Source organism: Ranitomeya variabilis, chromosome 7, assembly GCF_051348905.1.
Source record: "Ranitomeya variabilis isolate aRanVar5 chromosome 7, aRanVar5.hap1, whole genome shotgun sequence".
Classification (NCBI taxonomy): Eukaryota; Metazoa; Chordata; class Amphibia; order Anura; family Dendrobatidae; genus Ranitomeya; species Ranitomeya variabilis.
Genome location: NC_135238.1, coordinates 187,616,152 through 187,634,116, shown reverse-complemented (window position 1 = coordinate 187,634,116; position 17,965 = coordinate 187,616,152). Strand labels below are relative to the sequence as shown.

General features: G+C 43.3%; 1 protein-coding gene across 1 annotated transcript in view; it reads left to right on the top strand.

The window, feature by feature from the left end:
- Positions 1–16,060, top strand: part of LOC143784351 (lanosterol synthase-like) — a 30,562-nt gene extending 14,502 nt beyond the window's left edge. The window contains exons 12-22 of the mRNA XM_077272544.1: positions 4,868–4,924; positions 5,130–5,201; positions 5,826–5,876; positions 6,066–6,215; positions 6,292–6,388; positions 6,466–6,571; positions 7,148–7,213; positions 7,857–7,937; positions 8,620–8,784; positions 9,167–9,245; positions 13,004–16,060. Of these exons, the coding sequence (XP_077128659.1) occupies positions 4,868–4,924; positions 5,130–5,201; positions 5,826–5,876; positions 6,066–6,215; positions 6,292–6,388; positions 6,466–6,571; positions 7,148–7,213; positions 7,857–7,937; positions 8,620–8,784; positions 9,167–9,245; positions 13,004–13,150 (1,071 nt within the window). The 3' untranslated portion in view covers positions 13,151–16,060. The remainder of the gene's footprint in view (positions 1–4,867; positions 4,925–5,129; positions 5,202–5,825; positions 5,877–6,065; positions 6,216–6,291; positions 6,389–6,465; positions 6,572–7,147; positions 7,214–7,856; positions 7,938–8,619; positions 8,785–9,166; positions 9,246–13,003) is intronic.
- Positions 16,061–17,965: the final 1,905 nt, after the last annotated feature.

Genomic DNA, 17,965 nt, shown 5'->3' with positions numbered 1-17,965 from the left:
CTGGATTCGGGCCTAGCACACACTGGACGAGCGGTGGATACCGCGTCCATCTTATCTTCCACTTGTGCCGGATTTGGCCAGTTCTCAATTGACTCTCTATTGACTCTCTACTAAGAGTGGGGCTTAACCCTTTGGTGACCCATAAGCTTAAAATGCTCTAAGAGAGGTACATTGATGAAGGTCTAATTTTGACCGAAACGTCTATTGTATGTACTCTCCTTTACTGATTAAATCTTTATTGCATCTCACTACGTGTGTGCCAAGTTATCTCTAATATTATATGGTTTGGGCACCTACTTGAGCACCACAACCAATAGTTGTGCCTACGGCTTTATTTACAAATTCGCTGTCAGTTCTATCTTGGAAGGTGGCCTTTCTTGTGGCCATCACTTCTATCTGCCGCGTTTCCGAGTTGGCGGCCCTGTCTTGCCGTCCTCCATTCTTGGTCATCCACCAGGACAAGGTGGTCCTCAGGCCTCCGCCTTCTTTTCTTCCTAAGGTGGTTTCCACCTTCCACCTCAACGAGGACATCGTTCTACCTTCCTTTTGTCCAGCTCCGACTCATCCTCTGGAGCGATCGTTGAACAAGCTGGACCTCGTCAGGGCAGTGAAGATCTACCTGGATAGAAAGTCCACTTTCCGGAAGACGGATTCTCTTTTCATCATTCCTGATGGCTTGCGCAGAGGCCAACCGGCATCTAAGGTGACTATTGCTCGCTGGATCAGAATGGCAATTCTGATCCTCCTGGGATCAAGGCTCGCTCTACCCAGGCAGTCAGCGCCTCCTGTGCGGTGCACCACAGGGCTTCCGCCCTACAGCTTTGCAAAGCGGCAACCTGGTCTTCCATCCACACGTTCGCCAAATTTTACAAGGTCCATACCTACGCTTCGGCGGATGCCAGCCTAGGCAGAAGGATCTTGCAGGCGGCAGTGGTGAGTCCTCTGGCCTGATGGAAGTCTGTTTCTTCCCGCCCTTGGGACTGCTTTGGGACGTCCCATGGTTCCTGTGTCTCCCAATGAGAGGCTATAAAGAAAACAGGATTTTTGGTAGCTTACCGTAAAATCTGTTTCTTGGAGCCTCCATTGGGGGACACAGCACCCTCCCAATGTTTCTCAGTTTCTGTTGTTTTATGTTCTATGACTGTTCTCACGTTTACAGTTCTCAAGCTTGTGGTTATGGTTTTCATTTCATTTCAATGATCTTTTTATTAAATAATATGCAATATTACAAATGAACTTTTGAGCGAACAAAAAAATATTGACATATTAAGTATATTATTACATCCATTCACGTACAACTTAAGAATGTCAGACAATAAAAAAAGAACTGTATCTGTAAGTGATAGGAAGATGATGTAGGCTAAGAGGACGAGAAAAGAAAAAAAAGGTAAGAATAAGGGGACTTAGGTGGGTGTAGAGTAGGGAGGGGTGGAGGGAGGGGGACAGGAGGGTGGGCACCAAGGGTGAGTTCATTTAGCTGATACTGAACTTAAGAAGGTTAATTGAGATCTGAATTGAGTCCATGGAGACCAGACGTTAAGAAATCTGCTGTGAGTATTATTGACTCTTGCCGCTAATTTCTCCACGTAGTATAACTGATCTATTTTAAGGTAAAGTTGTTGGGTGGTGGGCGTAATAGTTGAGTTCCATTTAGATGGGATTAGCGTTTTCCCGGCTGCTAGAACATATTGAGCTAGTTTTGAAGCTTTGCTGTCTTGAGGCCAAATCGGAAGATTCAAAAAAAGGTTCTCTGGCTTCAGTGTTACACGTTTACCCAAAAGTGTAAATATGACTTGGGATACTTCTTTCCAGAAAGGACAGATCTGTGGGCATGTCCACCAGATATGAAAATAGCTTCCTTCATTGGTCCCACATCTCCAGCAATTATTAGATGAGGCTCTGTGCCATTTATGTATCTGTTTGGGGGTGACATACCATCTTGTAATAATTTTATAAGAGTTCTCTTGTATGCGGACGCAATTTGAGGGCCCATGAGAGTTTTTATAGATATACTTGATGTGTTGCTCAGTTAGAGGGATCCCTATGTCCTTTTCCCAATGGGCTAAGTATGCTCGTTTCAGGGGTGTATCTATGGTTAATAAGGTTTGGTAAATCGTTGAAAGAATTTTTCGAGGGGGTTCAAATCTGGCACAGAGGACCTCAAAGGGAGTTAGTATTCTGTTCAAATCAATTGGCCGGTTTGGTGGAGAGAAAAGATGGGCCAATTTCCCATGTTGAAGAAAGGTGAGGCCCGATAGGCCTGGAATTTTACGTAGGTCATGTAATGGGAGAAGTGACCCATCTTCAAGCAATTGCTCGATTGATATACGGGCAGCGGATATGGGGAGAGTGTCTATCAAATCGGAGACTCTGGTCAATGGGGAGAAGGATGGAGCCAGGGTTTCACCCCACTTCTTCCAGATTTTTAAGGTAGCTAGCGTAAAATTGTTTTTATGGTCCTTAAGATTTAGTATTTTATTGCGGTTTAATAAGATAGAGCGCAGTGGCATGGGAGACATTGCTTCCTCTACTTGAAGCCATTGTTGTTTTCCTTTATCATTTCTGAACCAGTGGATCGTTCTAGCTAGGTGAGAGGCTTGATAGTATTTGACAATGTCTGGGGCACCCATGCCACCTTTGTCTTTCGGTAGGGTGAGGGTTTGGAAATTAATGCGGGGTTTACATTTTTGCCATATATATTTAAAAAATAATGAGTGGACTTTAGTTAGAAAGGATATGGGTATATGGATTGGGAGCATATTGAAGACGTATATAAATTTGGGGAGAATGAGGCTTTTTAGTATATTTTTTCTTCCAATCCAGGAAAGAAAGGGGTCCTTCCAAGATCTGAGATTGGTGGCTGTAGTTTGGTATAGTTTGTTAAGATTGAGCTCAAATAAATCTTTGTGAGACGCACTTATTTGAATTCCTAGGTAAGTTAAACTTTTGGGTTGCCACGGGAAGGGGAATGTAGATTTGAGTTTCCTCATTATATTGTTTGGTATGCCTAGATTTAACATTTCTGATTTAGTCTCATTTATTTTGAAGTTAGATAGTTTGTGGTTATGGTTTTCAACCTTGTTATTTATCTCCTACTGCTTTCTCATTAACTGAAGAGTATAATGCCAGTCGGTGGGGTGTATACTGCAGAGGAGGAGCTAACTTTTTTATTTGCATAGTGGCAGCCTCCTAGTGGCAGCAGCATACACCCATGGTTCCTGTGTCCCCCAATGGAGGCTCCAAGAAACAGATTTTACGGTAAGCAACCAAAAATCCTGTTATTCAGTATACTTCCTAGACTGGCCCCACAACACTGACTATGGAGGAGAGGGGCCGGTTTTGGGAGATGAGTATCATTTTTTTTAAATTCTATTTCCTATCTCCTTTAGATCGCTACTGGACAAACCCTTAGGGTATGTGCACACGTCAGGATTTCTTCAGGATTTTTTGCGTTTTTTTTTAGGATTTCCCTGATAAAAACGCTATAATACCACATAAAAAAACGCATACATTATGCATCGTATCATTTAGAATGCATTCCGCATTTTTTGTGCAAATGTTGCTTTTTTTCCGCAAAAAAACGCAATCCGGAAAAAGAAGCAATATGTTCATTATTTTTGCGGATTTTTTGCGGATTTCCCATGAAATTGGAGTGTCTGGGAAAAAACGCAAAAATTCCGCAAAAAAAAAAAAACGCGTAAAAAACGTGCAAAAAAAAATCGCATGCGGATTTCTGGCAGAAATGTCTGGATTTTGTCAGGAAGATTTCTGCAAGAAATCCTGACGTGTGCATATACCCTCAAACTAAAGGCTGAAATCTATGTCTTTTTTATTTTATTGGTATCTTTGTTGCTTACACCACTGCACCCAGATATTTCCTGCCGTATATCGCCCTTTGGAGGTCCTGTTCGCCCTACAAGCAGTCAGGTTGCCTACATGGTAGAACACTTTATAACGTGACGTGTCAGGAGATTAGTTGGGGTTTATGAATTTAGAATCTCTAAAATTTTTACAACAAAGGGATTCCCAGCATGTTTTTGTTTTTCTCCCCGTGACGATGATGCAATTGTGTTTCTGCTAGGAGGTGTTTGAATTGCCTAACAAATGTTGATTGAGCTACCCTAGTGTTTACCAAGTTCCAGGTCTAAAGTGGTCAGGTTTTGCTCTGATTTTTATTCTCGCTGCTCCCCTGACCATTCTTTTGTTTTGGGATATTTTTTCTATATTTTTATTTTATTTTTTGTCATAAATCTGACATACAGTTTCAGAAATATAGGCCTTTTTTATTTAGTGATAATTTTCATAGTCTTTACAAGGCGGCAGGGCTCACAAGATAATTATGCAAAACAGGTTACATATGCCCTTAGATAACCCTGGGAGCAACGTCTCCTTGGTAAAGAACATAAACATTGGCATTAGATAAAAAGGCCAGAGATCTGGGACCATATGGTGGATTTAAAAAAGAAGAAATAAAAAAAAAATATATATATATATATATATATATATATATATATATATATATATATATATATATATACATATATATATATATATATATATATATAATGATTTTTTTTTCCCTTGGTTCCATAAAATTAGATCAAAAACGGACATGTGTAGAACTTCTTTTGGTCCTCGAAAATCACGGATATGTGAATGGCCCCATAGTGTATCACGGGTATGAGTGCTATCCGTGAAAACCACAAGTTGTACTCGTACGCGACAATCAGACGTCTGAATGAGGCCTGAGTGCGTGTGAGATTTTAGTGATATTTTTAACAACTTGGTAGCTTTTCATTCGTAGGTACCATGTGCTGTGTCCACGTGTGTAGCCAAAATGTAACAGTTGTCTGTTCATTTTTCGCAGGGAACAAATGGATCGCAGCTCTGGGACACGGCATTTGCAATACAGGCATATTTAGAGGTAAAGTATGTGAACTACAAGCAGTTGTGCCTCATCTCGGGGACATTTTGTAAGATTTAATTTATTTTATTTACATTAGTGAAAAAAAACATGAAAAAAAATTACAATAAAGCCCATATTTTTTTTTTCATATCAGTTTCTATAATTTGTTTCAGTATGTTTTTATTGTTTTGTTTTTTTTATTTTTTTTGCCGTCTGTCTACAGGCTGGAGCACACCGGAAAAAACTATTTGAGAAAACATTGGAGAAGGCGCATGAATTTCTTCGTATTACACAGGTGACGTTTTGGAAAATGTTAAAAGGAGCTTGAAGAGATGTGAACACTATATACATCTTTTGAACATTTTTTTTTTTATTTTTGCAGTTGATTATTTCATTAAAATGTTTTGCCTTTCGATTTGTAGAGCTTGCAGGTTATGCTGCTCTTTTTTGTCTTCATTAGTTCAGATGAGATGATGAATCTTGAAGCTAATCTTAGCTTTTATATATATATGTGTATATATATATATATATATATATATATATATATATATATATATATATATATATATATATATATATATATATATATACACACAAATAAAATTAACATAAATGAAGAATCTGAGCTTAGATTAGCTTCGGCACAGGTCACAGAGCTTACATGATGCAATGAGAAAAGTATGCTATCGAGCAGCGTGCACTGTTCTGTATTACATGCAAGCTCTACAAGTTACACAGTAGTACATTTTTAATAACCGACAACTGCAAGCCTGTTCTTTTTATTTATTGTGGCATCCCAGGAGTCATACGTTGTGGTTTTTGGGTGACAAAGTCAGATGAGGGCTTGTTTTTTTTCTGTGATCAGTTGTGTTTGTCAGTCACATACACATAATATATGATTAATTTCTTTATGTTGCAGATACCTGATAACCCACCAGAGTACAAGAAATTCTACAGACAGATGAACAAGGTGGGTATATATTATAAAGGAGTGTTCATGGTCATCTGTAGGTTTCCTGAGGGGGCAGGTGTATTTACCATACAAATTATATGACCGTACATCATTCTTCCTAACAAGTGACTCTTTTAGAAACGCAGTATCCGATATCTTGTTTTCCTTTGAGTATTTTCAGTACTATGACTTTTTGTTGTAATCCAGGGCGGATTCCCATTCAGCACTCGGGACTGTGGTTGGGTTGTAGCAGATTGTACTGCGGAGGGGCTGAAGTCTGCAATGCTGCTCCAAGAAAACTGCTCTTTCTTATCTGAACATATTCCGAGGAGCAGATTACGGGATGCCGTCGATGTGGTAAGAAACGTTCAGCCGTGTATGTGGGAATTGGTGGTCTTCTGTGATGTAACTTGATAATTTCGATGTGCTGTAGCTACTTAGTATGAAGAATTCTGATGGCGGATTTGCTACCTATGAAACCAAACGAGGTGGCCGCTTGTTGGAAAGGCTCAATCCCTCTGAAGTGTTTGGTACGTACATAGTAATGTAATAAATACATCCTGATGAGGAGCATGGAGATCACATTCAATGCTTTCACTCACTGCAGGCGATATTATGATTGACTACACCTATGTGGAGTGCACATCTGCTGCAATGCAAGCCTTGAAACATTACCAAGCCTGGGACCCGGACTACAGAGCACATGAAATCGGGTAATTTCTCAGACCTTCTTCTTCAAAGGCAATGTTACATATTCCTGATGTTCAGAAAATTATTTACTTTATATAAATTTGCCTTTCGGATTTGTATGGCAAACTCATTTAAAGGGGTTGTGTGGTCAGAAGATATTGATGCCCTATCCTCTTGACTAGGAGCTGTTCTGCAGTACCTGGCAGTGGCTGCTATACGGAGAATGAAGCTGATCAGTTTGGGTCCTGGGTATCTGCCCACCACCGATCTGATATTGATGGCCTAGCCAAAGGAAAAGTCATCAGTATCTTAAGATTAGAAAACCTCTTTCAGGTTTTTTCATCTTAAAGCACCTTCCAATAATATATTATAAATGCATGACCGTTTGTAAATGATCGAATTCTGGTATTACCGCTGCACTGGCACTTTTAGGTCTGTGACATTGCATCCACAGTACTGTTCTTCTTGTCCAGAATTCCCTTTCCAGCAGGGAAAGCAAATGGCCCTCATATAGAAAGGAGTTCTTTTTCAAAACTATGATAGGCAACTGCACTGATTTTCTTATCGGGACTTTTCTCCTTTTTTTTTTGTTTACTTAGGGAAACTCTCAAACAAGGCCTGGATTACTGTCGCAGGGTTCAGCGTAAAGATGGATCCTGGGAAGGGTAAGTATTCTAGAACTGTGTTATCATTTAGACTTTTGAACTTTTGGTAAAATCCTTCTCTCGATGAATACCTTAAGGAGCGCAGAACCTTGGGCGTAGAACCTTCCAGTAGTAGGCAGAAAAGAAGCCTTGGCTCTGTCTGGTGGGCTAACTGGCCAGCTGAGGTTTGTGCCAAAAGCAGCAAGAGAGCAAAAAAAAAAAATGTGTAAAAGTAGAACCAACATGATCTGAACCCGGGGAAGAGAGCCATGTGCAAAGGGGTCGGAAATCAACTCTGGAGAGCAGTAAAATATGTATAGGGTGGGACTGGTGTGCCCTAGTGTAGTCAACAGCAAAGGGGTTTTACAAGAAGTGTAAAGGTTTAATTTTCTCCGTAATAGCAATGGACCTGTTGGGAGGATAATGGTTTTTGTAGCAGAAAATTTGCATTAAAAAGCTGCCGTGTGAGCACGCTGCCCTCCACATGTTCTCTTGTGTGGCGCTTTCCACATCACCCCCACCAGTTTACTTTTTATTCTACCTAATATCAGCCTCCTAATGACAGATCCTGAACCAATGATGCTGGGTCCCCAATGCTAAGGACAAGAAATGTTGTTGTTTTTTCTTAGTTTAATATATTCTTCTATTTCTCCCCGTTGTCCAGGTCCTGGGGTGTGTGCTTTACATATGGCATATGGTTTGGACTGGAGGCCTTTGCTTGCATGGGATATAAGTACTCAGATGGGTGAGTGTCATCAAGGAGCCGACACGTAGATGCAAAACAATGTCTGATATGTTAGTTGTTGAGTTGTGTGCAGTCGTTGGGATTAAGGTTGTGCAAGGGGATATTATTAGTTAAAATGATTACTTTTTTATCTACTATCACTCCAAAAAAATTACAACTTGAGGGTGAAGAGGTTGACCCTGACTTTTATTTTCTTCAGTTGTCCTAAATGGGTATTCCCATCTCTAAGATCCTTTCCCAATATCTAGTAGGTGTAGTACTAATATTATCAAATACCTCCAACTAGAAATGTAGAATAGTTCTTCTGATTCGCTATGTCTCTTACCTCATGTGCAGGGCATTGCAGTAGCTTAGATATCCATGGTTACAACCACTGGCGTAGTGATAGTTGCTACTGGTCGTAACCATGGATACCTAAGCTATACCCTGCACATGAGGTAAGGGACATGACTAATCAGAAGAACTCTACTGAATTTCTAATTGGAGGTATTTGCTAATATTATTATTATTGCACCTGCTACATATTGGGATAGGATCTTGGATATGGGAATGCCACTTTAGCTCTAACAGGCATTTATGTTACCTAGAAACAAAGAAAAACTTAGCAGAGGAAGTTATTGCTGGCATTTGTGAAATGAATTGATTTCTACTAATCCGCCTTGTTGTGTCCTACACCATTCAGTTGCCCGGAGGTCACCCGTGCCTGCGATTTTCTTCTCTCTCACCAAATGGAAGATGGAGGCTGGGGGGAGGACTTTGAATCATGTGAAGAGAGAAGATATGTTCAGAGTGCCAGCTCTCAGCTACACAACACCTGCTGGGCACTGCTGGCTCTGATGGCCGTCAGGTACGACCACTTTTATGGCGACTGGTGCTGGATGTTCTCTTTGCACTGAGGTTTACAAAAGCTGACTGTGCATGTTCCCGGAAATATGGGGCCGGTTCTCGCTGTAGAGCACAATCTGCATTCACACATCCACATGTCAAGGTCCGAGCATGGATCCATGGACTGTTCACGGGTCTCCTGGCCCAAACTTGGCAGCCTCAAATATGCTTATGACGCTGTCAAGTTCGGATCAGGAGACCCGTGGACAGTCCATGGATTACGGCCCGTGCTCAGACCGTGACGTACGGATGTGTGAATGCGACATGCTTTTTATGTGCTGTACTGATTACAGGGTCGGGCTGTGTGATAGAAGCTTTCTGTTGAGCTTGCTGATCTTTTGCAGGTTTCCCAATGTTGGTGTTTTGGAGAGAGGAGTAAAACTGCTACTGGAGAAGCAGCTCAGCAACGGAGACTGGCCTCAGGTACAGCAAAATATAGAAACACATAAAATAGATTTATATCAAAGAACCTAAAAATGCTTTCATTGTTAAAAAAAAAAAAAAATATAACAAAAATCAGTAATTTATAGAAGCCTTGGTTTGATTCCTCTGTGACTCAAAATAGCCCCCAAATAATGAGGAGTATTTTCTTGAGATACAGTATGGGATATTTGGTGCCTGACATGGGGGGGGTCTTATGGTTTTGGGTAAGATATTAGACCCACAGTATGTTAAGCGCAGAGTTACCATTGCCAGACAGTGTTAATGAGAAATGCTCTTTGTTCTATGATGTAACCTTGTTATGTTGGAAAATCCTCTATAAAATTAATTAAAAAAAAATATGATGGTGCAGGGTTAAAGCTTCTGCTCATAGGATGAGCGTGTTCTGTCTCCAGGTATCAAATGCAAACCCTGTGGAGAAGACAGAAGTGGTTTATTACTGCATTTGTCTTCTTTTTCACTGGCTACATAGCTCTCAATGACCGCTGTGTAGCGTGCCGAAGCATTGGCACTGCTGACCAGTAGAGTGCACTGTCAGTCATTACATGTCTTACGCTGGTAACAGCATTTAACATGTTAACAGCCGTGGGTGGATTGCGATTCCACCCGCGGCTATTAGGGGCTCATGCCAGCTGATGAAATTAGGTAGTCCAACCACGCCCCCACCCAGGGGCGGACACAGACAGCTTGGGGCCCCTGTGCAGGAAATGTGTCTGGGCCCCCCCTCTTATAAAGGCGACAAAGCTACATTATATATATATATATATATATATATATATATATATATATATATATATATATATACAGTATATATATAGCTCCACACACATACATGTATATATATTAAATAGTCTCCTTTATTATGTATATTGCCGTCCCTTATTATACAGTGCCCTCTCCTATTATGTACTGCACTGTCCCTTACATATTGGATTTTATAGAGCCCTGTGTTTTTATTACATACCGTCCTGTCTTGTTAGCTGTAAAATGCAATGATGGCTGATGGAGCATAAGAAAGCTTCTTTTCTAAAGGAGGAGCTGATGGACTGGTAGTCTGGTCACCGGCTCCTCCATCAGTAGCCATTTTATATCTAACAAGAGAGGGGACCATGTAGTAAAAGAAGGCGCTGTGAATAACAAAAATATCAAGAATACACTATGTAAGAGACTGCACTGTACATAACAGCAGAGGAAGCTATATAATAAAGGAGGGCATCATACATAGCTAGAGAGGATGGTACGTAATAAGGGACGGTGTTATACATAACAGAAGAGGAAACTATGTAACTAAGGATGGTTTTATACATAATGAGTACACTATATACTAAGGGACTGTGCTATACATAATAAGTGAGTACACTTTATACTAAGGGACTGTGTTAGACATAATAATCGATAATACCGTCTTCCTCCACCTCCCCCTGATCCTAAATCCATTATAAATCCCCCTTCCTCCCATCCAAATCCCCCTTCCTCTCACCCCAGTCCCCCACATCCCTCATTGTCCTCCTCCCCACGCATCCCATTATTGCCCTCTTCCCCACCTCCTTAATTGCCCTCTTCACCACCTCCATTATTGCTTTCTCCCCACCACCCCATTATTGCCCATTCCATCACCTCCATCATTGCCTCCTCCCCACCACCCCATCATTGTCTTTTCCACTGCCACCATCATTTCCTCCTCCCCACCACCCCATCATTAAACATTCCAGGACCTCCATCATTTCCTTCTCCCCACCATCCCATTATTGCCCTTTCTACCACCCCCATAATTGCTTTCTCCCCCACCACCCCTATCATTGCCCTCTCCGTCAACCCAATCATTGCCTTCTGCCCCATCATTGCCTTCTCCATCAACCCTTCCTGCATGAAGGCAGGAAGACAACATATGATGTATGCAGTATGTCATATTTCGTTAAGGGCTTATACAGTCTGGGGAGACTTTTCAAAACTAGTAGTAGGCAAAATGATGTAGCTGCCTACAGTATATCAATGCATCAGTGTATAACTATATATATGAAGTGCACTCATAGTACATACCTATATAATAAAATGCATACATATACTGTAGAATATGCCCATGTATAATAAACACCTGTGTCTACTGCATATGTGACATACTATACATTAATGTATAAGGGTATGGTTCCACGGTCAGGAATCGGCAAAGCTTTGGATGCAGCACATGTCCGCTCAGTCCAAAGCGCTGCCGGCTTTTGTACGAGTGATGATTCCGCATGTGTTCATTGAACACATGCGGAATCACCGCATCCTATACAGTGGACTGTGATATTTATCTTGCGGAGACTGAGCGTCTCCGCAAGATAAATAGACATGCTACGGTCTAGAAAGATGCGCCGCATGTTCGTCTCCGCAGGGAAGCTGCGGGTGCCGCTGCTTACATAGTAGACATTGGATTCCTTGAAATCTCATGCACTATGCTGTAACATCCGGCTGCTGCGGATTGGATGCTGCGGATGTACACAGCGTCCAATCCGCAGAGTTTACCGACAGTGGAAACATACCCTTATATGTGTCTATGTATTGTACCTGTGTGTTTAATGCAACAGATACAGTATATGTGAAAAAGTCTTCACTGGGGGATGGGCTCAGGGGTCAGTCCCAGCCTGGATCTGATACTGCAGTGATGACTGGAGTCCCGTCAGAGAATAGACCCAGTGATTTAGTGACTGTGTTCCCGAGTTCTGAGCTCTCTGGTCCCTGCTGTGTGTGGATGAAAATCCTGCACTGACCAGAGAACACAAAGCTCCGGGGTCACAGTCAGTAAATCACTGCTTCTAGTCTCTGACTGCAGCCCCTGCCTCCCCTCTTTACTCTGCACACAATCCGTCACATTCAGACCGTTCTTTACCTCCTGTTCAGGGGGTGATTGAGGTCCTGCACACAGCTGCAGCTTCCTTCCAGGCATGAGTGTGCAGACGCCGTTCTGCACAGGCTGGAAGTGTGTGCAGGGAGAAGGGGATGATCTAACAACAAGCACCAGACAGGAGGAGCAGCTGTGAAGAAGACAGGAGATGTCTCACCTCTGCGCACGGATCCTATCCTGAAGCCGCACGCCGGCAGCTTCCTGTCTCGCACAGACAGCCGCAGCGCGGAATGATGATGTCATTCAGCCGCTGCTGTCTGTGTGAGAAAGGAAGCAGGATGGATTCATTCCCTGCAGAGATCCGTTGCCATTTTCTCTTGCAGGCAGCGGAGCTGCAGGGATTGCTCCCTGCCTGCCGCACATGAGGGCAATCTGGCCAGGGGGCCCCCGGAGCCTCGGGGACGGATAGACTGGCCAGATTGCCCTCTATATTAGCCGCTCTGCAGGGGCCCCCCAGAGCCTCCGGGCCCCGGTGCAGCTGCACCGGTTGAACCGGCGGTATGTCCGCCCATGCCCCCACCACTGACTGGTATCTTTCTGCCTATGCACAGTGTACATAGAAAGCTGACAATTAGTGGTGTGGCCGAGGTTATACAGAGCTCAGGATTCAGAGATCTACAGCAGAGAAAACTGATTTTATCAGAACTCCTGCACCCAGTAAAGTAAGTGGTGGAATCAGGGTCTCTGCCCCTACATCATGCTGCTGTCAGTTGGGATAGCAAAAACCTGGTGACAGATTCCCTTTAAGGCCTGGTCATTAAGGGGTTAAACATGCTCGGATTCAATCCGTCACTTATGAACTCCCCTTTACCCACAGAAACCTGTAATAATACATCTTATATTTTCTTTCCAGGAAAATATATCAGGTGTCTTTAACAAGAGCTGTGCGATCAGCTACACTTCATACCGAAATGTATTCCCCATATGGACACTTGGTCGTTTTTCCCATCTTCACCCAGAGAATCCCGTGGCCGGAGTTCATAAGAGCCGGCATGGCTGAAGGAAGGCAAATAACAGTATGAAGAAATGTCCTGGCTGCTGCCCTGCTGATATTCTTCTAAGAATTAACAGATTAATTTTCCAATTTTATTTTTTGTAGAATGATCATTTCCCGGTTCTGAGTTCCTTGGTGTGCGCAGTAGATAATTTAGGGTAATATGGGTGTTATTTCAGTTTTAGGCATTTCAGTAATTTAAATTAAATGAAGGCTCTGAGATGTTTTTCATGTAAAACCAGAACTTGAGAACTGAGCACCGAGGATGATATAATGTAATTACTTGAAACAAGAAAAGTAATGATACAAGTGAATATATCTATGAATAAACTAGATGGTGGCCCGATTCTAACGCATCGGGTATTCTAGAATATGCATGTCCAGTTAGTATATTGCCCAGCCACGTAGTATATTGCCGAGGCACGTATGTCACAGGTCCAAAAAATAAAAAATAAACATACTCACCTAACGATCCGAGGGGCCCTTGTAGTGTATCATACTCACCATTCTTGTCGCTGCTCCTATGCGTCCTGTGTCTCCTCTTCCTGGGATCCTCTTTCTGTGCAGATGGTAGTGCTCGGCTTCAGGAAAATGGCCGCGGGATGCTGCGCGTGCGAAGATCGAGATCGCGGCGGCCATTTTCCTGAAGCCGAGTTCCATTGCAAGTGCCAGGGCTGGTGGGAGCAGGACCTATGAAGACGTCGCGGTCACGTGACCGTGACGTTACGGCAGGTCATTGCCGCACACCAGCCCTGGGACGGGACCTCACCGCAAGCTGACGCTTGTAATGGAGCGGTCCGGGGAGCGTGGCGAGGAGCGAGAAAGGCGGCGGATTGTGAGTATACAGGTTTTTTTTTTAAATTTATTATTTTTAACATTACATTTTGTACTATTGATGCCGCATAGGCAGCGTCAATAGTACAAAGTTGGGGACACACGGTTAATAGCAGCGGTAACGGAGTGCGTTACCCGCGGCATAACGCGGTCCGTTACCGCCGGCATTAACCCTGTGTGAGCGGTGTATGCGGGCGCCGGGCAGTGAGTGCGGGGAGTAAGCGGCCATTTTTTTCTGGACTGTGCGCGTCGCTGATTGGTCGCGGCAGCCGAGACCAGTCAGCGAACGAATAACCGTTACAGAAAGACGGAAGTACCCTTAGGCAATTATATAGTAGACTAGATGGCAGCCCGATTCTAAAGAATCGGGAGTCTAGAATCCATATATACTTTATTTATTCAAATGTAAGAATAATTTGGTGGGCGGGGACCCTCGGCCTCCGATTTGGTTGGCGGAGCCCCACGGCCTCCGATTTGGTGGGCGGGGTCCCTCTGCCTCCGCTTTGGTGGGCGGGGCCGCTCGGCCTTCGATTTGGTGGGCGGGGCTCCTCGGCCTCCGATTTGGTTGGTGGGGCCCCTCGGCCTCCGATTTGGTGGGCGGGGACCCTCGGCCTCCGATTTGGTGTGTGCTCTGCCTGGGGCCCCATAAGCTGCCTGGAGCCACTGTGCTCTGCCTGGGACCCCATAAGCTGCCTGGGGCCCCTGTGCTCTGCCTGGGGCCCCATATGCTGCCTGGGGCCCCTGTGCTCTGCCTGGGGCCCCATATGCTGCCTGGGGCCCCTGTGCTCTGCCTGGGGCCACTGTGCTCTGCCTGGGGCCCCATAGGCTGCCTGGGGCCCCTGTGCTCTGCCTGGGACCACTGTGCTCTGCCTGGGGCCCCATATGCTGCCTGGGGCCCCTGTGCTCTGCCTGGGGCCACTGTGCTCTGCCTGGGGCCCCTGTGCTCTGCCTGGGTGTAGGACACTGGTGACGTCACTTATGTCCGGACATTAGCTCCGGACATTAGCTCCGGACATTATCTCCGGACATTATCTCCGGACATTAGCTCCGGACAAAGCCACGGAAGTTGGCACAAATTGCAGGAAGTAGTATTCTAGGCAATTATATATTAGATAAGGATTTTACAATACTAGTTCTGTTTTATGCTGAATACATGAAGTGTCTATTGGGCCAGTCTCACACGTCCAGATAATTCCGGTACCGGAAAAATCGGTACCGGAGTTATCCGTGTCCGTGTGCTCATGTGGCACATCAGTGTGGCACACAGGTGGCAGCCATGTGCCGCCCGTGTGCCGACTAAGGACCACACGGACCGTGCAGGAGACAGCGCTAGAGTTAAGCGCTGTCCCCCCTGCGTGTGGTGCTGAAGCCGGCATTCATTCCTTCTCCCCAGCATCGTTCGCTGGAGAGAAGGAATTAAAAATCTAGGGTTTTTTTATTTTTTTTGTGTTTAAAATAGTTTTGTCAGCGCCACCCCTAGGACTGGAAGTAGTACTCTGCCGGGAGGAATAAAGGTAATTTCCTCCTGGCTGGGGGCTCTCAGTGTCGGCGCTACACGGTTTCAAAACACCATTAACCTGCAGTTTATCCCCATATGTGCTGGTAAGTAGCATTATTTTACATGACCGGTTCCCACTTAACAAGGGGTTGGTCAAGTAGTAGTAGTGTTTTCCCCTTTAATTAAGACTTTGAGGTTGATATTGTCATAGTAAGTGTTTTGAACCTATGTACAAACTCTTATTAAAAGGGTTATCCGGGATTAGAGAAACAAGGCAGTTGTCTTTCAGAAACGGCGCCACCCCTGACTTTGGTTTCTGTCGGGTATTGCAGCTTTGCCCCGTTGAGTTGAATGGAGCTGATTTGCAATAACTGCACAACCATGATCAATGATTCATCGCCCCTGGGTGTCTTCTTCATGGTTTGATAGCTAACGGTAGGCAAGTGGACATTTTTTCAAACCATGCACAAAACTTCCCATCCTTTCTCAATTCAGAATTTTCCAAACTTGTTTGTATTTTTTCTTTTTAATAATTAAAAACATTGAAACCGGCTTTGTACATTTTAATAAAATACGTAATACGACCAATTGCTTTATTTGTATCTCCGTACAGTCGTTTGGCTTCTCTTATTATATTTGCGCACATTGTCAGAGGTATCTCTTGAGAATGACGACAGCAGCTCTCTCCGGTGATTCTCCTAGTAGATGTTACTGCATTAAATGAGAATAACGCTGTGTGGTCGACAGGATTCCTACATAAATTGCTCCGTGCTAAATCAAAAAGTTATTTCCTGGCTGAGCAAGTGATTTTCTAAAAGAAAATATTATTGAAAGAAAAAAAAAAGTAAATATTTCTGTACATATAATACATCATAATTAGTATTCAATTAGTATTCAATTAATATTACTAAATGCAGGGATTGCCTAACGAACAGATAATCCCTGCATGTGTTGCTGTTGTCAAAAGCCCCGAGACATGCAGCCGCGGGACTCCAACATAGTATTTGAGCAGGCAGAAGACACTCAGCACCCGAGCATGCTCAGATAACACCTTATCGCAGTACGCTCGCTGATGTGTTCCTCCAGTTCTGATTGAATCCAGAGCCTGGCAAAGGGTGGATCGTCTGATACGGCACAAGAAGGAGGAACTGCATGTCAACGTTAAATAATGCGAGATGCGCCCAGAGAAGAAGTGCAGGTAATAAAAGTATATTGAAGGGCTAGGTGATAACAACGTATTTTTGCTTTGTTTTTGGAGCAGACACTGAGCAAAAATTCTATATTTTTGGATGAGGATTTGGAGAGTTTCCGCTCAGTGGCTATGTGCACACAATGTCTAAACTCAGGTGAACCAACCAAGTTTCAAGTAAAAGACGCTTTAAGAAACGAGTTATCTCCCCCCCCCCCCCCCCCCCCCAACTCATCTTTTGGGTATGTGCACACGTTGCGGATTTCCTGCGGATCCGCAGCGTTTTTTGCAGTGCAGAAACGCTGCAGATCCGCAAGTGATTTACAGTACAATGTAAATCAATGGTAGAAAAAAAAATGCTGTGCTAATGGTGCGGAAAATTCTGTGCGGAAACGCTGTAGATTAAAAGAAGGAGCATGTCACTACTTTTTTTGCGGATCTGCAGCGTTTTTGTACCCATTCCATTATGGAAATCCGCAGAGGTAAAAAACACAGTAAATCCGCACAAAAAACGCGTCATATCCGCACCTGCGTCTTCTGCCAAGAGATGCAGAATCCGCACCAAAAATTCCTCAGCCTAATCCGCAACGTGTGCACATGGCCTTTGAGTTTTTTCGGTCATTTCCTGAACATTTTTTGGATGTTTTTTTTTCCACCTGTTTTTTTCTGCAGGGCTTTATAAAAGGTTTTCATGAAGTCTTTTTAATGTTTTCCAGTTGTTTTTTTCCCCTCCATTGAATAATGAAGACGCTGTTAGCGTTTTTTTCCTAAGCAAAAACTATTGAAAAACACTCAGACATTCAGGCGTCATTTGAGTTTTCCCGCTGACTTGAATTGTAAAGTACAGAGCGTTTTGCAAGCGGAAAAGGCTAGAAAAATTAACTTCTTTTAACTTCTTGATGGTTTTCGTTTGTTCAAGCAGTTAAAAGACATTCATAAGCCTGAAGATATGCACAGCAAGTTATTTTTCCATATTAATGCATATGTTCATTCTTTTGAACATTTGCATTTTCTTCTTTATGTTTTCTGCTGCAGAATCTGCCTGAAAAAAGACGTGTGCACGTAATTAATAAGCGGAAATTCTCCACAAAACTCTTCAAAAACTTGGAGGTTCTGCTTAATTTCTGCTCTGAAAACCCCTCAAAGAGGCCACACAGAATCTTTTTGCAGAGTTTTTAGATTTGTAGGAGGATTTGTACAGTTTTTACTTTGGGAACATAGCCCATAGGGGATTCTTTTAACGAGTTGGCGTTGGTACATATCAAAGCTGGTCAAAAAGTAGTGGAAGAAGAAAAAAATG